This window comes from Zea mays, chromosome 3, assembly GCF_902167145.1.
Source record: "Zea mays cultivar B73 chromosome 3, Zm-B73-REFERENCE-NAM-5.0, whole genome shotgun sequence".
NCBI lineage: Eukaryota > Viridiplantae > Streptophyta > Magnoliopsida > Poales > Poaceae > Zea > Zea mays.
Window position 1 is genome coordinate 166,806,956 of NC_050098.1, and position 27,077 is coordinate 166,834,032.

At 47.9% G+C, this 27,077-nt stretch overlaps 1 protein-coding gene across 2 annotated transcripts; it reads right to left on the reverse strand.

Moving 5' to 3' along the window:
• Positions 1 to 11,293: 11,293 nt before the first annotated feature.
• Positions 11,294 to 14,007, reverse strand: LOC100285790 (F-box domain containing protein). Of its 2 annotated transcripts, NR_174141.1 has the most exons (5): positions 13,885 to 14,007; positions 13,271 to 13,383; positions 12,275 to 13,099; positions 11,972 to 12,127; positions 11,294 to 11,877 (listed from the first exon to the last, which is right to left on the reverse strand). NR_174141.1 is itself a non-coding variant. In NM_001398694.1 (4 exons), exons 2-4 carry the CDS (start codon positions 13,364 to 13,366, stop codon positions 11,506 to 11,508), a joined length of 624 nt encoding a protein of 207 aa, NP_001385623.1. In that variant the 5' UTR covers positions 13,367 to 13,383; positions 13,885 to 13,970; the 3' UTR covers positions 11,294 to 11,505. The 2 variants fall into 2 exon arrangements, 1 of the variants encoding a protein (NP_001385623.1); NM_001398694.1 differs by lacking the exon at positions 12,275 to 13,099 and having other exon boundaries at positions 13,885 to 13,970.
• Positions 14,008 to 27,077: the final 13,070 nt, after the last annotated feature.

Sequence of the window (27,077 nt, forward strand, 5' to 3'; positions counted from 1 at the left end):
ACGACCACGCGTGACCACGTGCAATTGACGCGCGACAACGCGTGCGAACAGCACGCGCGATCCGCGCGAGCGACGCACGCGATACGCGATACTCGCTAAACCACAATGGGTTTATAATAAACAAGTATTAAATGAAAAGCGCTTAAGTTGGTATTAATCAAGTTAACATTTAGTTATAAAAGTGCGAGATGAACTATAAACTAGTTTTAATTATAAGGTCATAAGTATTGAATAAACCACTAATTAAATAATTAAAACTTGTTATGTCATAAGATAATATTATTAATACGAAATCGACGTTGTCACGAAGTTGACACGACTAAAACGAGTTGTAACAGGTTTACGACGCAAGATATATATATTGGATGACTAACCATTCACGGTTGGACACGTCGCGACATACGAATACTACTGTGTTGTTTTCTTATATTAAACAAGTGTTAAATATAACATTCGAGTCAGCATCAACACGTTACCAGATATCTACAAATGCATAATTAAAATTATAAACTAGATTCGATTGAACTGTTGTTTTAATAACTGACAACTAAACAATTAATCAAGTGATTAACATGAACGATACGGCGAAGTGATTTTGTTAAAGTGCGCAAATAATGATTTACTGTGCGACGACAAAGCGAGCGAGCAGCACGCGTTACACGCATAAACGACGTGCACGAAACACGATAAAAGCTAAATAGCCGTCGCATTTATATTAAACAAATATTAGAGCAAAACATTTGAGTTACTATTAATTACGTTGACATGGATTTATAAAGCGGAAGTTAACTACTATAAATTAGGTTAATTAAAAGGTCTAATTAATTAACATTAGTTAAACAAAAGTATAATTAATTATTTAAAACGTGTGACATGGTGAAACAAGGTTACTAACGCGTAGATGATGTTCACCTAGCAACGACGGCGGACGGCCAAAAGAGCTCGCGGCAAGGCACGAGAACGGCGAGACTGCTGTTGCGCCAGGGCCGCGCAAAATTCGAGCTGGGGCTACACAGGCCACACCGGGGCACACACGCGGGCCGTGCCGGACGCGAGCGCGAGGGCCACGCCAGCCGTGCCAGGCGAGCTGTGCCGCTGCGCTGGGGCCTAGCCGCACTGGGCCGGTGCAAAAGAACAAAGGAGCGTTGGGCTACACGTCGATGTGGACGACGCGTAGCGACGGTGGAATCCACAGCGAGAATGACGAGTGTGCATGGTTTGGGTGTTTCACCAAACACCCAATGGCATCCCGATGTGAAGACAGCTGCACGTGGAGGAAGGCACGAATTGTGAGCACATAGCAAGGAATAGCAAGGACAAGGTGCCGGACAACAAGGTGCGTGATTTGCAGGGGGCATGACGAGGGACCTTGGTTGCAGAAGATGGGCCACTTGGATGAAACACTAGTTGTATGCAACGTAACGCTCCTCCTAGGCATTATGTCGAGCATCAATAGGGCGAGCAGGAGTTGTGCGTCGCAGGGGTTGGCTGGGAAGGGACGCCCTGCTGGAGAGCTTCCTATCGGCTGTTGGTGCCCCTAGCCAGCGTGTCTGCTGCCGTTTAGTCGCGAATACAGCAGCCACCGGAGGTGGGGAAATGGCATGGGGTGCCATGGATGAGGAAGGGAATGACAGATCGCTAGAATGGGTGCACAGGTGCAGAGGAGCGGGGTCTCGCGAATGGGGAAGAAGATGGGCGCCATTGACCGGAGCTCGGTAGAGGCCGAGATCGATAAGGACTGGGTGAAACCAACGAAACTGGTGAAGGTGCAGGGGAGCCGAGCTCGAGGGAGATGAGTTCCCATGGCGGTGGCTGGCTACCTAGGGAAGACGCCAGGGAAGGGGAGGGTGTCGAGCGGAAGGGATGGAGGAGGGCCTAGGCGCCAAGAGGGTGCAGGGAGGGGGAATCCATGTAGGGCACCGGCGACCAGGGACAACGGAGCTGCTGGAGGTTGAAGATAGGAGGGCGTGCGTGAGGAGGCTTGACGGCTGGGAAATGAGAAGGGGAGGTGACGGTTGCCTAGGGGAGGAGTGGGAGACTTGGGGGGCTGAGGGAGGCTTTTACTTTTGTTTTTCTTAATTTTCTTTTTCTTTTTCTTATCTATTTCCTACTACCTCGAATCAAATTCCTAATTAAACGCATACTTCACAAATTCGCTCATCAAACAAAGTGAAAATATGCCTCAGCAAGATGCGACAATCAAGGCACCTCTAGAATTTTATTTTATTGCGCTAAAAAGTTGTATGTATTTATATATATATCTATTATACAATAAATTAACTCTCTATTATTTAGAGAAAAAAGAAGAAAAGTGGTAAAGGAGAGGCTAACACCTGAATTTATTGAATATTAGAAAAGAAATTTTATACCCCCAAATTCAGGGTGTTACATAGGCCTACTTTTACCATGAACAAAAGCAGAACTAGATACAATCATAGCATGTGAATCATTATAAGCAGCATGCCTAGTAAATTTCTTATCATACATATAAGCATGATTCTTTTGAGGACTACTAGCCATAGGGGTCTTCCCTTTCTCCTTGTTGAGAACGGGAGTCTTTTAGCTTGTTAAGTTCTTGGTTTTCTTTCGAAAACCAAGTCCATCCTTAATTGAGGGGTGTCTACCAATGGTGTAGGCATCCCTAGCAAATTTTAATTTCTCAATGTCATCTTTGCAAGTCTTAAGTTGAGCATTCAGATTTGCAACCTCATTGTTCAATTTAGCAATAGTGATAGCATGTTCATCAAAATTAACATCTTTACACCTATTGCAAATAACTACATGTTCTACACATGAACTAGTTGCATTTGCTTTCTCTAGTTTAGCATTTAATTCATCATTTAACTCCTTTAGACTAGAGGCAGATTCATGACAAGCAAACAACTCAGAGGACATCACTTCATTTCTTTTAATTTCTAGAGCAAGAGATTTTTGAACACTAACAAAATTATCATGTTCCTCATACAAGATATCTTCTTACTTCTCTAGCAGTCTATCCTTTTCATTAAGGGCATCAATTAATTCATTTATTTTGTCTACTTTATTTCTATCTAATCCTTTAAACAAATCAGTATAATCTACTTCATCATCACATGACTCTTCATCACTAGAAGAAGTATACTTGGGACAGTCCCGAGTACGTACCTTTTTCTCCTTAGCCATAAGGCAAGTATGGCATTCGTTGGGGAAGAGTGAAGATTTGTCGAAGGCCGAGGCAGCCAAGCCTTCATCGTCGGAGTCAGATGAAGAGCAGTCAGAATCCCATTCCTTTCCAAGGTGCGCCTCGCCCTTCGCCTTCCTGTAGTTCTTCTTCTTCTCCTAATTCTTGTGCTTTTCTTGTCCCTGGTCATTATCATTATCGGGGCATTGTGCTATGAAATGACCAGTCTTACCACATTTGAAGCAGGAGCGCTTTCCCCTTGTTTTATTCTTGTTGGGATATTCCTTGCGTCCTTTCAAGGCAGTTTTGAAGCGCTTGATGATGAGCGTTATTTTGTCCTCGTTGAGCCCGGCAGTCTCCACTTGTGCTACCTTGCTCGGTAGTGCCTCCCTGCTGCTTGTTGCTTTGAGAGCAACAGGCTACGGCTCGTAGACGGGTAGTGGACCATTTAGTGCATCATCCACGTATCGTGCCTCCTTCACCATCATGCGTCCGCTCACAAATTTTCCAAGGATCTCCTCGGGCGTCATCTTGGTGTACCTGGGGTTTTCACGAATAAGGTTGACAATATGGGGATCAATAACGGTAAATGACCTAAGCATTAGTCGGACGATGTCATGATCTGTCCATATTGTGCTTCCGTAACTTCGGATTTTGTGAACCAGGGTCTTGAGCCTGTTGTAGGTCTGTGTTGGCTCCTCTCCCCTGATCATTGCGAACCTTCCCAGCTCGCCTTCCACTAGTTCCATCTTAGTGATCATAGTGGCGTCGTTTCCCTCATGAGATATCTTGAGGGTGTCCCAGATTTGTTTGGCGTTGTCCAGGCCACTCACCTTATTGTATTCATCCCTGCAAAGAGATGCTAGCAAAACAGTAGTGGCTTTGGCATTTTTATGAATTTGTTCATTTATGACCACAGGGTTATCAGTACTATCAAAATGCATCCCATTCTCTACAATTTCCCAAATGCTAGGATGGAGAGAAAATAGATGACTACGCATTTTATGGCTCCAAAATGAATAGTCCTCTCCATCAAAGTGTGGAGGTTTTCCAAGGGAAATTGATAGTAAATGCGCATTTGAATTGTATGTAATGCGAGAATAGTCAAAAGAGTAGTTCTGATTGACCGTTTTCTTTTTCGACGAAGAATCGTCGTCATCGTCATCTCTTGGTGAAGAAGAGGAGGCATCGCTGTTGTAGTAGATGATCTTCTTGATGCGCCTCTTCTTCTTCCCGTCCTTCTTCTTGTGACTCGAGTCTGAGTCAGTGGGCTTGTCGTCTCTTGGCTCGTTGAAGATGGACTCCTTTTCCTTGTCGTTGACCACCATCCCCTTTCCCTTAGGATCCATCTCTTCGGGCGGTTAGTCCCTTAGATGAAGAGTACGACTCTGATACCAATTGAGAGCACCTAGAGGGGGGTGAATAGGTGACCCTGTAAAATCAAACACTAAATAGCCACAAACTTGATTATCGAAGCGTTAGTGTGACCAAGTAGCTATGAAGCGAGTTCCTATGAACAAAACAATCACAAAAAAGCAACACAAGAGACACGCGATTTTTATCCCGTGGTTCGGCCAAGTAACACTTGCCTACTTCCACGTTGTGGCGTCCCAATGGACGAGGGTTGCACTCAGCCCCTTTCAAGTGATCCAATGATCGACTTGAATACCACTGTCTTTATCTTTTGAGTACTCTTCCCGTTTGCGAGGAATCTCCACAAGTTGGAGCCTCTCGCCCTTACAATATTGATCACAAAGAAAGCACAAGAGTAAGGATGGGAGAGCAACACACGCAAGACCCAAATCCACAGCACACACACGCACACAAGCCAAGACTTGAGCTCGAAACTTAGCACAGTGAGTTCACAACTCAACCGGAGCTCAAATCACTAACACAGTCGATCAAATGTGTGGAGGCGGAGTCTGGGAGTCTTAGAATGCTTAGAGAATGCTTGGTATTGTGCTCCATGCGCCTAGGGATCCCTTTTATAGCCCCAAGGCAGCTAGGAGCCATTGGACATCAATTTGGTAGGCAATTCTTGCCTTCTATCGAGTGGTGCACCGGACAGTCCGGTGCACCACCGGACAGCCACTGTAGCAGTCCGGCGCGTGATCTCCTTCCATATCTGGTGCAGCCGATCGTTGGTCCCCGGGATCGGTTGGCGCACCGGACACTGTCCAGTGCACACCGGACAGTCCGGTGTGCCCAACCGATCGTTGGCGCGGACCACGTGTCGCGCGTTGATCGCGCCGACGACCATTGGCCGCAGGCGTCGTTGGCTCACCGGACAGTCCGGTGATTTATAGCCATATCTCCTTCTCTTTTCCCGAGAGCGCCCAGTTTACGCCGAGCCAGCCTGGGACACCGGACACTGTCCCGTGCACCACCGAACAGTCCGGTGTGCCAGGCCCGAGCTTGTGTAGGCTGAACTTTGGCAACTTTTCTCCAATTCAAATCCTCTTTTCTTAGCTCTGTTTCTAGCACTTAGATAACCAAGTTAGTGTCCAAAACAGTTCACTAAGTCTAGAAACATACCTTGTTCTTGATTTCATACTTCTCACTTATTTGGTACATAAGAACTTACTCAATATGTGATGGACATCTAATCACCAAAATACTTATAGAAATGGCCCAAGGGCACATTTCCCTTTCATGTTTCACTTGATTTGTGAAAGTATAATTTCAAATTGGTATCTATCTCAAAACCCTCTTGAAAGCTAAGAGGAGAATTTCATTCAGGGGGAGTTTTTATGTAGTCAAAGGAAAAACATTTGAAACAGGGGGCAAATTTCAAATCATAAAAATGCTTCTTGCAATCATATTCCTATACCTTTGACTACTTACAAAAGTTTTTGAATAAGATTTGCAAAAACAAAACCTGTGGTGCAAATGTGGTCCAAAATGTTAAATAAAAGAAAGGCAATCCATTCACTCTTATTCTTAGTGATACTTTCAATTGGTTTAACTCCAATTAACCTTTGCACATTCATGCAAACTAGTTACTTTTCTGCACTTTATATTTGCTTTGGTTTGTGTTGGCATCAATCACCAAAAAGGGGGAGATTGAAAGGGAAATAGGGTTAACCATTTCCTATAATTAATTTTGGTGGTTAATAACCAACGCAAACTCGTGGACTAACTAGTTTATCTAGAGATCATGTTTTACAGGTGCATAAGGTTCAACACAAACCAAGAAAGAAATCAGTTAGGGACATAATTTAAATTGGAGCACAAGAACTTGAGTGTGCTGGAGAATAGCGCACCGGACTGTCCGGTGCACCAGGGCCGTACAACTCTAAACCAGCCACTCTCGGGAATTCCAGGGTGCGCACCACTATAATTCACCAGAATGTCCGGTGTGCCACCGGACTATCCGGTGAGTCAGCGGAGCAACGGCTCCCTGCGCGCCAATGGTCGACTCTGCCAAGTGAACAGTGCAGTACAGTACCGCGCAGAAGTCAGAGCAGCAAAGTCAGAGGGCATCGGACTGTCCGGTGCAGCTAGAAGACAAAGGCTCCAACGGTCGACCAGCTCCAAACCCTAACGGTTAGCTGACGTGGCGGAGCACCAGACAATGAACAGTGGGTGTCCGGTGGCACAGCGGACTGTCCAGTGCGCCCATCGCCATTAGCCCCACCAACGGCTATGGAAGTGGTTGGGGGCTATAAATACAACCCAACCACCTCATTCATATCCATCCAAGCATTCCAAACATCTCATTCAATACAAGAGCAAAATACTCCACTCCAAGACACATCAAATTGATTGAATCCTCTCTAAACCTACAAATCAACTCAATTCCATTAGGGACTTGAGAGAGGGTGTTTTGTGTTCCTTGTTGCTCTCGTTGCTTGGCTTGACCTTTTTCTTTTCCCACTCTTATTCTCAAGTGCTTTGTAAGCGAAGCAAGAGACACCAAGTGTGTGGTGGTCCTTGCGGGGTCTTAGTGACCCGTGAGATTAAGGAAGAAGGCTCACTCGGTCTAAGTGACCGTTTGAGAGAGGGAAAGGGTTGAAATAGACCCGGTCTTTGTGACCTCCTCAACGGGGACTAGGTTCTTTGGAATCGAACCTCGGTAAAACAAATCACTGTGTTCACTCGCCTTGATTCTTGTTTGATTTGTTTTCCCCTCTCTTCGGACTTGAATTTAATTCTAACGCTTACCCCCGACCTTAGTGTGTGTTTAAGTTATAAATTTCAGGTTTCACCTATTCACCCCCCTCTAGGGGACTTTCAGTTTCCCATGTCGGTTTGATGATATTGCTGGTGGAAACTTCAGAGCTATCCTTTGAACCGGCCATTAAGGGCCGATCTTGATAGGTCTATATAAAATCGTCCCCAGCGGAGTCACCAAAAAAGTGTGTTGGTGCCTTTTTAGGGCGCCAATCACTGTGTGAGAACCGGCGGTGGTGCTCTCTGCATAGGCGCGGACGGTCCACGGCTAGGGGCTGGACGGTCCGCGACCTGGCGCATGGCTTAGGGTTCCCTGCCTGACGGCCAGACGGTCCGCGCGTGCGCAGGGGCGGCAAAGGTCGCCGGCGGCGCCTGGATCTCGCTGTCGGGAGGGATCCCGTCGGGGAGGAGAGATCCTAGGTGTTGTCTAGGCTCGGCAGGCCGACCTAGACTCCTCTAATCGACGTAGAGTCGAAGAGAAGCGGAGAATTTGGGGATTAGAAGGCTAAACTAGAACTAGACTAGAACTACTCCTAAATGTACAATAAATAAATGCGAGATAAATTGATTATTGATTCGATTGATGATTCTTAATCGGTCGTAATCCTCTATATTTATAGAGGAGGGCCTGAACCCTTTACAAACTAATCTCCCGAGCTAATTCCGCGAATTTAGCTAACAACCGTAGCACAAAACTCAGAACCCTAATCTGCTCTGCGCACGCACGGACCATCTGGCCCTAGGGCCGGACCGTCTGGTCCTCATTTTGGTGCTCAATAAGGGTGCCGGTACAGTATCCTCTCCATCTGGCGTGGTCGTGAGCTCCCCCCTTGAGATGTAACCGAAAGAGGATGGTGTATAGATAACCGATGCACTATACTCATGACTCTATACGTTAACTGTGCAAGGGGAGAGAACGCCACGCGGACACCGTTGTGTAGTCTTAGGAGCCAGCGATGGCTATAGGCAAGGGGAGGAAAGATTTATCTATTGCTTGAGTTTCCCTTATTACATAGTCACACACACACACACATATATATATATATATAACTTCCAAAGCATATCTTAATTGGACTCTCAACAAACTCTAAACCAAATCTTCTAAATATTCTCCTGCCTAATCTTCTAGCCCGTAACTCCTAACCAAAACATCCCTATAACAACTGAATCCTAATCTGACTAAAAACAGATATAGAGAAATATCCTACAGCTCATTATACGAGCCGTTGCGACCTCTAGCTTCTTCCTATAGGTGTACATTCGGGTCGTCCAGCTCGGCCCGGCCCAAACCCGAAAAGGCCCATATTGTTTGAATTTTGGGTCGTGCCGGACCGGCCCACGGGCCTAGCCCTCGGCCCACGACCCGACACGTAATTGCTTAAACGTGCTGGTCTCATTTCGGGTGGCCCGAAATTATAAAAGCCCGAAATTCATTTTTTGGCCAAAAATTCACATTAAGGCCCGAAATCCATTTTTTGGCCCGAAATTCACATCAGGGTCCGAAATTCACATCAGAGCCCTAAATTCAAAACAAATTTAATAAAACAAATAAAATATAAGCCAAATAAATTTGAACAAAAGCAAACTTAATATTTGTATTAAAGTTACCAGAGTTATGCAATGACTACCTCGTTTACAAATTATTTTGTTAGAAGGAAAAAAGTATAATCAGCTCTATACAAAGTTCGTAAGTTCAATTTATTATCTAATGTTCATAACAAAAGTAAAATTACATCACATACTCTAATTTAAAGCTACAAAAAACATCTAACTAGCATTACCTCTAGCTTTGTGTTCTTTATCAAGTACATGAAAGTGTGGAATGAAGTGTGATTTTAACAAATATATGGGCCTTTTCGTGCCTCTATATGGGTCATTTCGTGTCTGCGTTAAACGGGCCGTGCTCGTGCCCGCCCATGAGCCACGACCTCGGCCCAAACCCGGCTCGTGCCGGCCCGACACTAAAATATTTCGGGTCGTGCCGTGCTTGGGCCGTGCTTTTTTCCGTGCTTCCTGCCGGCCCATCAGGCCTGACCCAAATGTACACCTATACTTCTTCCTATGCCGCCTAGAGTACTGGAGACCATGCATCACAATGGACTTTGGTCAATATTGACTATGAATATTTTATGATTAGGTATAATCGTGGATAAATATGAATAAATTATCCAAGATTTTGTTGGCGTGTTCTCATATTTATGGGTTTGTTTATTTAAATTTATAGTTGTTTATATCAGGAATTGCTTCAGTCAAATTTTAAGAGGCGTTTCTTACGTGAAAAGGGCATACATAAAAGAATGCATTCTTTCCATCTCTCACATCATCACTAGTGAATCATGATGGTTATTTCTATTGCAAGCTAAGCTTTTCAGGTTTGCCATGAGTACTTATATTCCATTTTCATTTCTGACCTCAACTAATGTGTTTCAGACAAAAGAGCATTGATATTGGTCTTAGCTCAAGCAAGCATCCAATCATTTGTGGCATTGGTCTCGGTTCTATTCCTGCCTAGCTTTGGTCGTGATTAGTGTTTCAAGAACTTTAGAGTTTAGACTAAACTTTAGGCATGTTGATTTGGAATAGGCAGACAGAAGGTATGATCACCCTTGTTTCTTGGCATCAAGGATGCATGTAAACGCTGGTTTTCCATGGTTTAATGCCCCCTTCTAGAATAAGGACAGCTTGGTTCTGGGCTCGATTTGTCTGTTGTGGCTTATGATTACCGGTACACCGTTTATATATTTATGGCATTTGGCAACACGTAGTCAAAAATTGGTGTCCTTCAATCATTTGTTACTCTAGTGTCCTGTTCTGAGTCTTCCATGATTGGGACACTGGTGATCATGTTCTTTGTCATCTATGCATGCGTAGGTTTTACTTTCCCTTTACTAGTAAGATTGAGAACAATGTAATTAATATTGAGAAAACCTTAGTCTTATAATGCTACCTTTGTTCTCGAATATTTGTCACAGCTAGTTCTTTATTTTGCCTATACTAACAAGATTGAGAACAATGTAAGTAATATTGAGAAAACCTTAGTCTTATAATACTACATTTGTTCTCGAATATTTGTCACCCGCTGGTTCTTTATTTTGCCTATACTACCAAGATTGAGAACAATGTAAGTAATATTAAGAAAACCTTAGTCTTATAATACTACCTTCATTCTCGAATATTTGTCACCCGCTAATTATTTTTAAATTAAATGGTGACAAATAAAAAAATGAAAAGAGTAGCTTATTACTCCCTCCGTCTCAGGATATAAGGCGTAACCACTTTTTATTCTTGTCCCACAATATAAGACGTGCTCTCTCTATGCATACGTATATCGATGCAGTGGTATAAAGACAATTAAATGCATTTCTTGGTCTTTGAACCAGAGGTGGTTACGCCTTATATACTGGAACAGAGGGAGTATATGATATGGATGTTCTAGCACGACTTCTCCCTTAGGCAGGAGGGACTTGAGGCCACCATGAACGCGAGCTCGTTAATGGTTCTCAATTTTTTTACCCGTCGTCATCTGCTAGGCAATTCACCTCGCTCTCGCCATTAGTGCCTACAATTTTATGTTCAGTTAATCATGTGGAGTTTAAGTGTCCTTTTGAGCTTACCAAATTTAATGATCGTATCGGATTAGGATCGAACTATATTTCTATTCATTTTTAAACTAAAATTTATTTAGAGCCCTATTCTTTGATGATCCATTACAATTACTAAGTATGATGCATTACTAAGTATGATGGGGCTTGTCAGAGGTTTGGGTGAAGAAATGCCCAGTTATTATCTGCAACCGCAAATTTTCCCATTGCTCATATGGTTTGTTTTGTCGCTAATCATATTGATGAGCTCGTTGCAGTAGAATTGAACGCAAAATTATGTTTCCAGTATTTTCTCTCCAGTCCACAGCACAGCCACACACTACAATTAACATATCAGCATCGGACCGAATACACAAGATTTGTCAACTTGTCTTAAATAAATCCACATGCCATACTACAAAACTAAACAGTTGGCATGTATTAATTCAGGAAACACAAGCACGGTCCATCATCAGAGATTAAATTTGCTGTGCATCGGGACACAGCTATAAATAATCCAGGAAACAAGCATGGTTCTTCTCAAATTAAATTAAATTAAATGGAAGTGACGTAGCATGACTAGGATGGTGTCTAAATTACTCTTCTAACATGGCACCGGCTGCAAGGCTCCAGAACAGTTAGTTTAACTGTGGATGGAACTTTGTTCTCGATGTATGTCTTGATACCTGAGATCGCTTTGGAAACATCCATAAAAACATCAGGCGTGGGTAAACAACTTGTACACTTACCCTGACCACACCGATCCCCATAAAAGGTGTCCAGTGTAAGAAATTTCAGTGACACCGCATTCTCAAGAATATAACGTGTTAGTTCAAATAAGCTTTTCTCAGAGCTGAAACCACATATCTTCACACTCCTGAGGTGGCCATGGTGGTGCTCAGGTGTGTGCCTCAATTGTGGATGTGCAGAAATCGATTCATGGATCATGCCTTTCCCACTCACCTGATGATGAAAAAGATAACATGATTAAGCTAAATGGACAGAATGGTAAGATGAATTTACAGGACCAAATGAATTGACAGTGCCAACACCTTACATTTAATATAAAAGTCTCCAAGGAAGGAGACGCATCAAGGAAAGAAACCAAAGAGAAATAGTCAAATGCCTGGGTAATGGTTGTTCCTGATGACAAGCGAACGGTCAGGTGCTTAAGACAGAGGAATTTGGTAGGCAGCATTGGTGCATCAACAACCTGCACAAAAACACGCCATGCATCTCAGATAACTTATGCACTAGATAATCACAAATGTAACCCATTCATATCATCAACTTCTATCTTTAAATAGTGTATATATATATATATATATATATATATATATATATATATATATATATATACCTGCTGACATGAGTTTATGACAAGAGTTTCAAGATTGGGCATAATGGATGGCAGCCTGGTACGAGCATCATAGACAGTACTTTCAGTGATTAGTTTCTTCATTTGCAATGTTTTCACAAGTGAGAAGACTAGCCCGCCTCCAAAATCTGAAAGAGAAAGACTAGAGAGATTTGGAGCTTTGCTCTCTAGCACTTTGAGGGCCGAGCATCCAAAAATATTAAGGCTGTTGAGACGCTGCAGGGCAGAAGGTATCTTGAGGCAAACGATCTTGTCACAACATACTAGCTCTAATTCCTCCAGAGCAAGGGAGTTGGAAAGGAGGCGCTTTAACCCATTCCATTTAATGCTCACAAAGGACAAATGTAAACTTGTTAGGCTTCTCATGGGGGCAAGTTCAACTGTGGGACGGAGAGCACAACAACGAAGTTTAAGGTACCGAAGTGAATTTCGAACCCCATCAGATAAAAGTGAGCATGGGAATTCATATATTCTCCTTGTATGGAACAACCAGAGGGTGACTTCTTCAATCCCTGGATTAAGAGCAGCCTGAAGCCAACTGTCAAGATAACTAGTTCCATCGAACCCACACATGCCACTGTAGTCAAGCTTGAATGTTTTCAAACTAATGCCAGAGTGATTCCTGAGAATGCGGCTAATTTTGTGGTGGAAATTCTCTCCATATGAATTTTTTTTCATGCCAATCGTATCCTTATTAAAGATAAGATTAGGATGACGTCTCCAGGAACGTAAAAAGGCACGAGATAGGCAAGCAGCACGGCCAGCATCACGCATTGGCATTAGGGAATGTACATGAGACCAAATGTCCTGCAGTTGGAATAATTCAATAATGATGTATGACTGACCAAATCATAGCACTAAACAATATCAATGTTTATAAATCGTAATATTCAGGTAACCTATCATAATCCCAAGTAATTAGATGTGCAGTAACAGTGAGCATATGCTTGCAATAATCAGAATTTAATGCTTTGGTACCTCAGGAAGATCTGGGATTCTAGTTCTCATTATTTTGCTGGCTAGAGAATCATTATGGTTATCTCGTTGACATGACGACCGCTTTCTTTTACCCATGGTGGTAATAAGCTAATCTGCCACACAAAAACAATGGTTATGGAAGCCAAAACAAAATAAATTAAACAGGGGAGATTGGTTCTGTACATGTAGCCCCGAAAGAACACCGTCCCCCCCGGAAGCCGGGAACAGGATACATCGCTGATGCGACGCGAGATCTAGATTTTTTTGTGGAACTGACGCGAGATCAAGATGGGAGGGAGATTAGGGTTTGGACATGGCTTCGGACTTTGAACTGCAGTGGATAAACAGGCAACAGCCATACGCCTATACGTCCATGGACATGGCTTCAGGCTTTGAACAAGGCAAACAGCCATACGCCCAAACATGGACAAAACTGGAAGATTTCAGGCTTTGAACAAGGCAAACAATTAACAACTATATTCCAAAGCACTCGAATCTAATCCAAGTATCCAACACCTGTAGAGATGAACGGGACTGGGCCACTGGAGACTGGGGAGAAGATCGAGATGGACTGGTGCCCTGGTGGAGCCATGGAGACTGGGAAGGAAACGTACCTGCAGGCTGGCGCCGCCGCGTCGGGGATGGAGGAGGAGTCGAGGGGACGATGTCACCGCTAGGCGCCGCCGTCGTTCACGAGTTGTGCCCGTATTTAACGTCGCGTGGTACTGTTGTGCCCGTATTTCACGCGTTGCAGCTGCCTGTGTTCACGTGGGAATTGGGATAAGTGGAATATGGGCTGAGCCGCTGGACCGAAATGCTACTGGGCCAAAATTTCAACGTCCATGCGTTGATCGGACGATTAGTTGTGGTTAATTGCCGACTAATCGAACGATCAGTTATCTGATCGTACTGATCGCGTCGCGTCGTTAGCCCTGATCGCCTCCAAAGATACGATCAGACGGTTAATCGCCGATTAATCACAGCACTACAGTCTACAACAGGGAGCAGGCCACTCGCAGCTTACAGGAAATAGGGCGTCGGGGACTGGAGAGTGGGGAGAAGAAGTTACCTGCTCGCCGCGCTGGGACCGAGGAGTGCTAAATGTATTGCACACACAAGCAGTGGACTTTTATTTTAACTAGCAGGTGGCAGCGCAAATGGAGGAGCCAGACGCCAGAACCAGGAGAGAAATTCTCATGGACAGATATCAGACTTAGCCCTCCAACCATCTCGTGTTTCATTACAAAGTCATACACCGATTGTGCGCTTGAGCAAGCTGCCCATGTTTCCTTGGGCTCATTTAACTTCTGGAGTCTAATTTTCTACGTAGGTAGATTTATTTTTTAAATGATTCAACAAATTTTGTATTGGCCCATTTCTGGCTCAGATGTCTACTTTTAATTTTTCAATATTTTTCGCTCTAGCTTATTGTTGAGGAGGAAGTCTCCAGCCAAAAGTCCTCAATAATTAAGATTGTTTTCAATTTTTATTTTAGGACAAAATAATCAACATGGTTTGAACGATAGCGATCTTCGTCTCTTGGCCTCATTTCATTTAGCCTTGGTCTCAACAAAACAATAGATGGGCGATGGAGAAAAGCTTCGGCCAACAAAAAGCTTTGTCAAATTTATTTATCTGAGCAACTGAAAACTGAAAGCAATTATCGTCGAAGGAGCTTGTGAGCAAGGCTTCATCGACATCAGGAATGTGGTGGCGAGTGTACGGATGACCAAGAGAAGTCATACAAACACGTTGATACAATGAAAAGATGAAAATGTATACCATCGAATACGAAACGTTTTGCTGTAAAAGAGAGGGGATAAGAATATAGATATACATAGGATTATATAGGAGCTTGATCCCGATAAATTGGTGAACAGTGTGAGGAGTTGGTCATTTAGGATACTCATGCTCGGTATTTCTTTTGTGCAAGAGGAGAGCCTTCAGAGGTATTATCTATTGTCGAAGCTCCCGTAGGAAAATGTGCACTGTCTACGCATTTATTTCTCTATTTTCCCCTTGATTTACAGTTCTTTATCTTATAACAATCGCTTGTCCCTGTATTACCATTTGATTTGAACGTTATTGCTTCATGTGAGAATATCTAAGGGATATAAAGTAAGAATCATTAACTTCGATCATCAACCATTGACAAGTGTAAAAAAACCTTTATTTGATTCCCCCTATGAAGAGAGAGTCTAACCGATTAACCATGTTGACATGTTGTTTTTTCATAATTTGGGTAGATCCTAACACTTTTTTATTTTTCTCTTGCAGGATAGCAAATGAGTAGGTAGTGGTTGCATGGAGAATGGTTTCACTTATATATATACCTATCGACCGACATCCAACCCATGTTATCGGTCGATATCACATCGGGTTAGAGCCAACCTAATTAGGACCCTTTTGGCAGAACTCCGGCTCCTCTAAAAATAGCTTCGACTTTGGCTCCTCGAGCTCCTTGACTTCTCTTGAGGAGCCAGAGCCGTTTTGCAATTTATTTGACAAAAGTCCTCCTGTGTTTTTCTTTCAAAGGGTGTATGAGGAAAATGTAGGAGCCGGTAGAAGCCATGTTTTTGGTGCTCTGTCTCTCAACAAGAAAACAACTCTAGCTCTCGGGCTCTCGACGAGAAGTCGTTTTTATGACTGTTTGACAGAGCTTCACGATGAGCCAGAGCTGAATCCGTCCAAAGAGCCATGCCAAATCACTCTTAGTGTTAAGGAACGATCGTACGTACATTGTTGTTAGAGGGGCTGACCTAAGAGGTAGTCTTGATACACCCTGACTACCCTATAATTTGATTCAAAAACAAACTGCCATTCAACGTTTAGATCCAAAGAATTAAACCTACCCAATTTGAAACCTAATTTGTTGAGTTATTTTGGTTGTATTCAGCTTATGTACCGAATTAATAAAAAATATATGAGGTACCGAATTATACATAACATTATATATCACTTGTTTTTGTCTTCAACTATTCTCGATTTAAATCCTAGCTCCGCTCGCGTGTCGTGCAAATGTATGCAAATAACTCGTTTCCAAATAGGTGTAGGCGCGTGCAGCTGGAGTGCATCCAGTGGATAATTTGATCCACTAGAAATGGTCACGCCCTATCGGGCGCTATACTGACCGCTTATACAGACCATTGGTGTTAGATAGCATTAGTGCTCTTGTAACATGTGTCAGGCCATGCCTAGCAAAACAAGATCACATGTTCAAGTAAAAATTCGTAAAATAAAGTATGAAGAATACACAACACAAATGGAAAACAAAATGACATATAGATGTATATTGGAGTTGTGAGTATCACACCAGTCCTGACACTCATGAGTTTCACCTACGTTGCCAATGCCTTTTGCAATATATAATAAAAGCTTGCACAATTTTTCTGAGAAACATGGAAGCCAGAAGACAAGCACTGATATCAACACAGAAATTGAGAACTATTGGCGAGAATGCCGAAAAGTAGTATGTACGTGTCGGGGACCATAATTAGGGGTACCCCCAAGACTCCTAATCTCAGCTGGTAACCCCCATCAGCACAAAGCTGCAAAGGCCTGATGGGCGCAATTCAGGTCAAGGCTCTGTCCGCTCAAGGGACACGATCTCGCCTCGCCCGAGCCCAGCCTCGGGCAGGAACAGCAGACCCAAGTGGATTCACGCCTCGCCCGAGGGTCTCCTCAAGCAACGGGCGCACCTTCGACTCGCCCGAGGCCCAGCTCGGGCAGGCTTCGCGGAGAAGCAACCTTGGCCAGATCGCCTCGCCAACCGACCATATTGCAGGAGCATTCAATGCAAGGATCCTCTGACACCTTATCCTGACGCACACTCCTCAGTTGACAAGGCCGAAGTGACCGCAGTCACTTCGCCCCTCCACTGACTGACCTGACAGGAAAACAGCGCCGCCTGCCTTGCTCCGACTGCTGTGCCACCCGCCAGGGTGAGGCTGACAGCAGCCAAGTCCAGCCTCGGGCGCCATAGGAAGCTCCGCCTCGCCCGACCCTAGGGCTCGGACTCAACCCCGACTCCGGAAGACGGTCTCCGCCTCGCCCGACCCCAGGGCTCGGACTCAACCTCAGCCTCGGACGATGGACTCCGCCTCACCCGACCCCAGGGCTCAGACTCAGCCTCGACCTCGGACAACGGTCTCCGCCTCGCCCGACCCCAAGGCTCGGACTCAACCTCAGCCTCGGACGACGGACTCCGCCTCGCCCGACCCCAGGGCTCGGACTCAACCTCGACCTCGGACGACGGTCTCCGCCTCGCCCGACCCCAGGGCTCGGACTCAGCCTCGACCTCGGAGGAGTCACCGCCTCGCCCAACCTCGGGCTCGGACCGACCACGCCGCAGGGGGGTACATCATTACCCTACCCCTAGCTAGCTCAGGCTACGGGGAACAAGACCGGTGTCCCATCTGGCTCGCCCCGGTAAACAAGTAATGATGGCACCCCGCGTGCTCCATGACGACGACGGTTCTCAGCCCCCTACGGAAGCAAGGAGATGTCAGCAAGGACCCGACAGCTCCGACAACTATGCTCCTACAGGGCTCAAGCGCTCCTCCGACGGCCACGACATCACATGAACAGGGCGCCAAAACCTCTCCGACAGCCACGTCGGCATGTACATAGGGCTCTGGCTTCCCTCTGCTAGACACGTTAGCACATTGCTACACCCCCATTGTACACCTGGGCCTTCTCCTTACATCTATAAAAGGAAGGTCCAGGGCCCTCGTACGAGAAGGTGGCCGCGCGAGAGGATGGGCTGACGAACAAGGCTCTCTCTCTCCCTCGCGAACGCTTGTAACACCCTACTGCAAGCGCATCCGCCTTGGGCGCAGGACAACACGAGGCCGCGGTTCCCCTTATTGTTCCCCCTTGTGCTCCGTCTCGTGCCGACCCATCTGGGCTAGGACACGCAGCGACAATTTACTCGTCGGTCCAGGGACCCCCCTGGGTCGAAACGCCGACAGTTGGCGCGCCAGGTAGGGGCCTGCTGCGTGTTGACGAACAGCTTCCCGTCAAGCTCCAGATGGGTAGTCTCTAGTGACCTCTCCAACCCGGGACGATGCTCCGTTTCGGGAGTCTTGAGTTCATGTCCCTCAATGGCAGCTACGACATGATACTCCTTCCTCCGCCGCGCGACAACGACAATGGCGGTCGTCAGCCCGCCCAACGGCGGTGGAATCGACGACGTCTTCCCCGCGTGATGAAAGAACAACATCCGGGTCTGTCCCGTCACCTTCCCCGCCGACGGAGGAGGAGGCGGGGCAACCATGGCCAAGCAGGAGGCGGCACCTCGTCGGCTGTCGAGCGAGTCGACGGCGCCCCAACGGGGGACACGTCGGGCGTTGACCTCGCGTCTGAGACGAAGATGAGCGTCGTTTCCCCGCAACACGCCAACCCCAAGCGGATGGACGATGCCAGCACGCTCGCGAAGGACTTGCTGGGCGTTAGCCTCGTACCTGAGATAACGGTGCAGTCCGTCCCCGACGCGACTTCGTCACCATCCGTCGATCAAAAGGTACCACCCATTTCCCATCCCGTGCCTTTTAGATTCAGCTTCGACCCACCAAGCGACCCCGCTTCGGTGGATGCGTTCGTAAAGGCATATCCGAACCTTCCGGGGTATCATATGCGGTCAACCTGGGACCGACTAACGGCCGTCTCGACCTACGGGCCCCCGGGTTCCGAGGAAGATGACGAGCCCGACTCTGGTTGGGATTTCCCCGGGCTCGGTAACCCTCGTGCCATGCGGGACTTCATGATCGCATGTGACTACTTCCTCTCCGATTGCTCCGATGATGGCCACAGCCTTTACGACAAGGACTGTGGCCCAAGTCGCGAATGTTTCCACGTCGATCTAGGGGGTCTCGACGAAGGCAACCACCTTGGTATGCCGGAGAACGGCGATCCCCCTAGGCTTGCGCCTCGCGTTGACATCCTTCGGGAGCTAGCTGTGGTCCCAGTCCCTGCGGGGGGTCAGGACGCACAGCTCGAGCAAATCCGCAAGATGCAGGCCAGGCTCGACGAGGAAGTAGGACAACTTGTGAAGCTCCGGCAGAATATCGGGCAGGAGTGGGCAGGCCGAGCATCTGTCGAAGAAGCACGTCATCTGGCCCAGGACGTCTAGCACCGCATCGCCGACGATGCCAGGGCAAGGCTGCCCCCGGCTTCCAGTGGGGTCGGCCAAAACCTGGCTGCAGCAGCAATACTACTCCGAGCGATGCTGGAACCATCCACCACCGAGGGGCGACGTATCCAGGGAGAACTCAAGAACCTCCTGGAGGATGTCGCGGTCCGACGGGCCAAAAGCTCTGCCTCCCAAAGGCAGGGGTACCCCCCGGAGCATCGTGCCGCGACTTCCCGATTCATGCGGGAAGCCTCGGTCCATACCGGGCGCACGCGGGACACAGCGCCTGCGGCCCCGGGACGCCTCGGCAACGAGCACCACCGCCGCGACCGTCGAGCCCCCCTCGACGATAAGGTGCGCCGAGGCTACCACCCCATGTGTGGGGGACGCTACGACAGCGGGGAGGATCGGAGCCCCTCGCCCGAACCACCCGGTCTACAAGCTTTCAGCCGGGCCATACGACGGGCGCCGTTCCCGACCCGGTTCCGAACCCCGACTACCATCACCAAGTACTCGGGGGAGACAAGGCCGGAACTGTGGCTCGCGGACTACCGGCTGGCCTGCCAGCTGGGTGGAACGGACGATGACAACCTCATCATCCGCAACCTCCCCCTGTTCCTCTCCGATGCCGCTCGAGCCTGGCTGGAGCATCTGCCTCCTACGCAGATCTCCAACTGGGACGACCTGGTCAAAGCCTTCGCCGGCAACTTCCAGGGCACATATGTGCGCCCTGGGAACTCCTGGGATCTCCGAAGCTGCCGCCAGCAGCCGGGAGAATCCCTGCGAGACTACATCCGGCGATTTTCGAAGCAGCGCACCGAGCTGCCCAACATCACCGACTCGGATGTCATCGGCGCGTTCCTCGCCGGCACCACTTGTCGCGACCTGGTGAGCAAGCTGGGTCGCAAGACTCCCACCAGGGTGAGCGAGCTGATGGACATCACCACCAAGTTCGCCTCTGGTCAGGAGGCGGTTGAGGCCATCTTCCGAAAGGACAAGCAGCCTCAGGGGCGCCAGCCAGAAGACGTCCCCGAGGCGTCCGCTCAGCGCGGCACCAAGATGAAGGGCAAGAAGAAGTCGCAAGCGAAACGTGACACCGCCGACGCAGACCTTGTCGCCGCTGCCGAGCGCAGGAACCCTCGGAAGCCTCCTGGAGGCGCCAACCTGTTCGACAAGATGCTCAAGGAATCGTGCCCCTATCATCAGGGTCCCGTCAAGCACACCCTTGAGGAGTGCGTTATGTTTCGGCGCTACTTCCACAAGGCCGGGCCCCCGGCGGAAGGTGGCAGAGCCCACAACAACGATAAGAAGGAGGGTCACAAGGTAGAGGAGTTCCCCGAGGTCCACGACTGCTTCATGATCTACGGTGGGCAAGTGGTGAACGCCTCGGCTCGGCACCGCAAGCAAGAGCGTCGGGAGGTCTGCTCGGTGAAGGTGGCGGCGCCAGTCTACCTAGACTGGTCCGACAAGCCCATCACCTTCGACCAAGGCGACCACCCCGACCGCGTGCCGAGCCCAGGAAAGCCCATCACCTTCGACCAAGGCGACCAAGACGTCAGGCTTACCAAGGTCCTCATGGACGGAGGCATCAGCCTCAACATCATCTACGCCGAGACCCTCGGGATCCTGCAGATCGATCTGTCCACGATCTGGGCCGGCGCGGCGCCCTTTCATGGGATCATCCCCGGGAAACGCGTCCAACCCCTTGGGCAACTCGATCTGCCCATCTGCTTCGGGACTCCCTCCAACTTCCGAAAGGAAACCCTCACGTTCGAGGTGGTCGGGTTCCGAGGAACCTACCACACAGTGCTGAGGAGACCATGCTACGCCAAGTTCATGGCTGTCCCCAACTACACCTACCTCAAGCTCAAGATGTCGGGCCCCAATGGGGTCATCACCGTCGGCTCCACGTACCGACACGCGTACGAATGCGACATGGAGTGCGTGGAGTACGCCGAGGCCCTTGCCAAATCCGAGGCCCTCATCGCCGACCTGGAGAGCCTCTCCAAGGAGGTGCCTGATGCGAAGCGCCACGCCGACAACTTCGAGCCAGCTGAGACGGTTAAGTCCGTCCCTCTCGACCCCAGCAACGACACCTCCAAGCAAGTCCGGATCGGCTCCGAGCTTGACCTAAAATAGGAAGCAATGCTTGTCGACTTTCTTCGCGCGAACATCGAGGTTTTTGTGTGGAGTCCCTCGGACATGCCTGGCATACCGAGGGATGTCGCCGAGCACTCGCTGGATATCCGAGCTGGAGCCCGACCCGTGAAGCAGCCTCTGCGCCGATTCGACGAAGAAAAGCGCAGAGCCATAGGCGAGGAGATCCACAAGCTGATGGCTGCAGGGTTCATCAAAGAGGTATTCCATCCCGAATGGTTAGCCAACCCTGTGCTTGTGAAAAAGAAAGGTGGGAAATGGCGGATGTGTGTAGACTACACTGGTCTAAACAAAGCATGTCCGAAAGTTCCCTACCCTCTGCCTCGCATCGATCAAATCATGGATTCCACTGCTAGGTGTGAAACCCTGTCGTTCCTCGATGCCTACTCAGGGTATCACCAAATTAGGATGAAAGAGTCCGACCAGCTCGCGACTTCTTTCATCACACCCTTTGGCATGTACTGCTACATTACTATGCCATTCGGTTTGAGGAATGCGGGTGCGACATACCAAAGGTGCATGAACCACGTGTTCGGAGAGCACATTGGTCGAACGGTCGAGGCTTACGTCGATGACATCGTAGTCAAGACGAGGAAAGCCTCCGACCTCCTCTCTGACCTTGAAACGACATTCAAGTGTCTCAAGGCGAGAGGCGTAAAACTCAATCCTAAGAAGTGTGTCTTTGGGGTCCCCCGAGGCATGCTCCTGGGGTTCATCGTCTCCGAGCGGGGCATCGAGGCCAACCCGGAGAAAATCGCGGCCATCACCAACATGGGCCCCATCAAGGACTTGAAAGGAGTACAGAGGGTCATGCGATGCCTTGCAGCTCTGAGCCGCTTCATCTTGCACCTCGGTGAAAGAGGCCTACCTCTGTACCGCCTCTTAAGGAAGACCGAGTGCTTCACTTGGACCCCCGAGGCCGAGAAAGCCCCCGGGAACCTAAAGGCGCTCCTTACAAGCACGCCCATCTTGCCGCCCCCCCCGCTGTCGGAGAAGCCCTCTTGATCTACGTCGCCGCTACCACTCAGGTGGTCAGCGCCGCGATCGTGGTCGAGAGACGAGAAGAGGGGCATGCATTGCCCGTCTAGAGGCCGGTCTACTTCATCAATGAGGTACTGTCCGAGACCAAAATCCGCTACCCGCAAATTCAGAAGCTACTGTACGCGGTAATTCTGACGCGGCGAAAGTTGCGACACTACTTCGAGTCTCATCCGGTGACTGTGGTGTCATCCTTCCCCCTAGGGGAGATCATCCAGTGCCGAGAGGCCTCGGGTAGGATTGCAAAGTGGGCAGTGGAGATCATGGGCGAGACAATCTCGTTCGCTCCTTGAAAGGCCATCAAGTCCCAAGTCTTGGCTGACTTTATGGCTGAATGGGTCGACACCTAGCTTCCAGCAGCTCCGATCCAACCGGAACTCTGGACCATGTTTTTCAATAGGTCGCTGATGAAGACAGGAGCGGGCGCGGGCCTACTCTTCATCTCGCCCCTCGGGAAGCACCTCCGCTACGTGCTGCGCCTCCATTTCTCAGCATCCAACGACGTGGCCGAGTACGAGGCTCTGGTTAACGGGTTGCGCATCGCCATCGAGCTAGGGGTCCGGCGCCTCGACGCTCAGGGCGACTCGCAGCTTGTCATCGACCAAGTCATGAAGAACTCCCATTGCCGCGACCCGAAGATGGAAGCCTACTGCGACGAGGTTCGGCGCCTGGAGGACAAGTTCTACGGGCTCGAGCTCATCCACATCGCTCGACGATACAACGAGACTGCGGACGAGCTGGCTAAGATAGCCTTGGGGCGGACAATGGTTCTTCCGGACGTCTTCTCCCGAGACCTGCATCAACCCTCCGTCAAGACCGACGACACGCCCGAGCCCGAGGAGGCCTCAGCCCAGCCCAAGGTACCCTCGGCCCCCGAGGGTGAGGCACTGCGCGTCGAGGAAGAGCGGAATGGGGTCACGCCTAATCAAAACTGGCAGACCCCGTACCTGCAGTATCTCCACTGAGGAGAGCTATTCCTTGACAGAGCCGAAGCTCGGCGACTGGTGCGGCGCGCCAAGTCGTTCGTCTTGCTGGGTGACAGAAAGGAGCTCTACCACCGCAGCCCCTCAGGCATCCTCCAGCGATGCATATCCATCACCGAAGGTCAGGAGCTATTGCAAGAAATACACTCGGGGGCTTGCGGTCACCACGCAACACCTCGGGCCCTCGTTGGAAACGCCTTCCGACAGGGTTTCTACTGGCCAACCGCGGTGGCCGACGCCACTAGGATTGTACGCACCTGCCAAGGGTGTCAATTCTACGCAAGGCAGACGCACCTGCCCGCTCAGGCCTTGCAAACAATACCCATCACCTGGTCGTTTGCTGTGTGGGGTCTGGACCTCGTCGGTCCCTTGCAGAAGGCACTCAGGGGCTACACGCACCTGCTGGTCGCTATCGACAAATTCTCCAAGTGGATTGAGGTCCGACCCCTAAACAGCATCAGGTCCGAACAGGCGGTGGCGTTCTTCACCAACATCATCCATCGCTTCGGGGTCCCGAACTCCATCATCACCGACAACGGCACCCAGTTCACTGGCAGAAAGTTCCTGGACTTCTGCAAGGACCACCACATCCGGGTGGACTGGGCCGCCGTAGCTCACCCCATGACGAATGGGCAGGTAGAGCGTGCCAACGGTATGATTCTACAAGGACTCAAGCCGAGGATCTACAATGACCTCAACAAGTTCGGCAGGCGATGGATGAAGGAACTCCCCTCGGTGGTCTGGAATCTGAGGACAATGCCAAGCCGAGCCACGGGCTTCACACTGTTCTTTCTAGTCTATGGGGCCGAGGCTATCTTGCCCATAGACTTAGAATACGGTTCCCCGAGGACGAGGGCGTACGACGACCTGTCACACCCAGATTTTGTGGGCACCAAGACCCGGGCGCGAAAATAATCACCAGGTGTGCTAGGACCAAGCCTCACACATATGATGAATCATGGCACAGGATCGAATGTCACGACTTTACTATATAATCGGAGTTTTGTACAAAATAAATAAATAATTACATTATATGGAGACAACGGTCCAGCAACCCAAAGTTGACTGGGAGACGATGGCCTAGACCTCTCACGAACTCATCACAGCATCCTCCATGCACAATCCACACCGACCCGACCGCGAGCTCCTTCCTTCTAGTCCAGCGGAGCTCCCGGGACCAGCACCGAGGTTCCCGTGTTGGCGCAGGCACAAATCACTTACGGCGACCACACCAGTCTAGTTCTTGCAACCGCGGCGGCCCTCGGCTTCCACTCTCTCTCTCTCTCTCTCTCTCTCTCTCTCTCTCTTCGCTCTCTCCCTCCTAGTTCTGTTCGGCCACCGATGTATACTCTCCTGAAGCTGGGCGCGGGATAGAGTTGAGGAGAGGCACACGCATTGAAGCTTATATCGCAGGCGATTGTGGCAGCGCATATATACTCCTATAGAACCCAGCGACGACCGAGGAAATCGGAGTCCGTTGTGGAGTTTGCTGTGGAGTTTGTTGGGGGAGAAGATCTCGGCGTTTTCTGTTGGGTCGTGGCGAAGGTGATGAAGCTGACTACGAGGGCCCACCAGCAGGTGTCACAAGGAGGGAGCAGGTGTGACGCGCAGATGAAGTCTGGCGGCTAGGGTTGGGCAGGCGCGCTGGTGAGCCGAGTGGCCCGCGCAGGAGAGTCCGCTGTTGGGCCGACCAGATGGATTCGGCGCACAAGCAGGTTTGTTTCTTCTTTTTTTTATTTCTATTTTCTTTTCTTATTTCAAATCCAATTCAAACCATGTTAAATTTCTAAATTTCAAATTTTTGCATAAGAAAAACTCCACATGATGCACAATTTCTACGTAATATTTATTATTCAGTTACTTTATTTATTTATTTATTTATTTTATTTAGGCTAGGTTTTCAACATGAAGTACACACCACATTATTATTTTGAGTGTGTAGTTGGATTAAAGGTATATTAAAACAAATTCTCCCTTTGTTTTGATAGGAACATTTTCCAATGTCTACTCTTTATTAGGATTTATTTTAACTATCGTTATTTTATCATGACCATTTACCTTAAAATGGTGGATTATAAAGTCTAATTATTTATCAAGGGTACTTTGCTCAGATTTCTTCTACCAATCCCAATTTCTGAATTTGGGTGTTACAAATCCTACCCCCCTTAAAAATAATCTCATCCTCGAGATTAGTAAGATAAGGGATGCTACATGTTAGGCTTGTAGCCTATGTTTCAATTATTATTTGGTTTTAGTACCAAAAGATTTTTTTTCAGACTATATCTAAGTATCAGGTGATTAGGAAGGCATGTGTATATATGTATGGCCACATAATTATGTAGGATACAAGATGGTAGGTTGGGGCAAGAATAGTTTGGGGATAAGAAGGTTCATGGTAAGGAAAGCTTTTCATTGCAAATGATGGGTCTTGTCTCATTTGGAGATCTGGTCTGCCTCCCTTCTTGCCTTGTCGACGTTGATCTTTTCCTTTCTTTCGGTCTTGGTGTATCCAACTAGGTTTTAGGGTCATGTAGATATATGTGGGTAGGATAAGCCACATGAGGTAGGTCCAGATCTGGTTTGATGTTTAGGTTGGAATGGATGGTTTAGACAACCCATCGTGTATGTTAAGTAGTAGTTTATGGCCAAGTTGTTATAAGGCATCAATTTAGGTTAAAACATAGCTAGTAGTGTCTAATCTATTTCACCAGTATTAATTATCATGTTTAAGTAGCCACATTAGATTAGATCATATGAGATTAGATGGGATCTAGATTAGATTGGTATGACTAGATTAAACTAGTTAGTGTCTAATTACTTTGGATTAGATCATGGTTATTACTAGTGTGGGGTAAATATGCTTATTAGGGCAAGATGAATCCATAAGGACAAGGTAGAATCTTTTGAGGTCAGTTAGATTTATTCAGAAAAGATAAAATCTTTTCAAGATAAGATGAATCCACTAAGGTAATAGAGTATTTTTTTTGAAGATAAGATGGAGCTATTAGGCTAGATATATTTTAATTAGGATAATCTAGGTTGTTTAGTTATCTTATGAATTTTATTTATTTACATTTATGCATATATGTATATGTAGATGTAATTGTGGACATTACTCCACAACTCATCCCGCTCAATTGAAGATCCAAATCAGACAAGTATCATAAGAACAAACACTCAAGCATATAGATACCTAAAAAATAGTTTTGTTTTGTTCCTAAAAGTAGGTCTCCTATTCCTAAAGGTCACTTTAGGCACATGATTTCAAAGTGTGAAATCCACATTTTTGTCTTTAGAAAAAAAGGTAAGAATAATCAGAGTAAAGCGGAAATAGATGAGAAAAGATTAAGAAAAGTTTAGAAAAGAATCAGAGTAGCAAAGGTAAGTAAATAATGGTTGTCCAGATTTATCTAGGTTTCGTCCTACAGTCAACATTCCTCTGATACCACTTCTGTCACACCCGGATTTTGTGGGCACCAAGACCCGAGCGCGAACATAA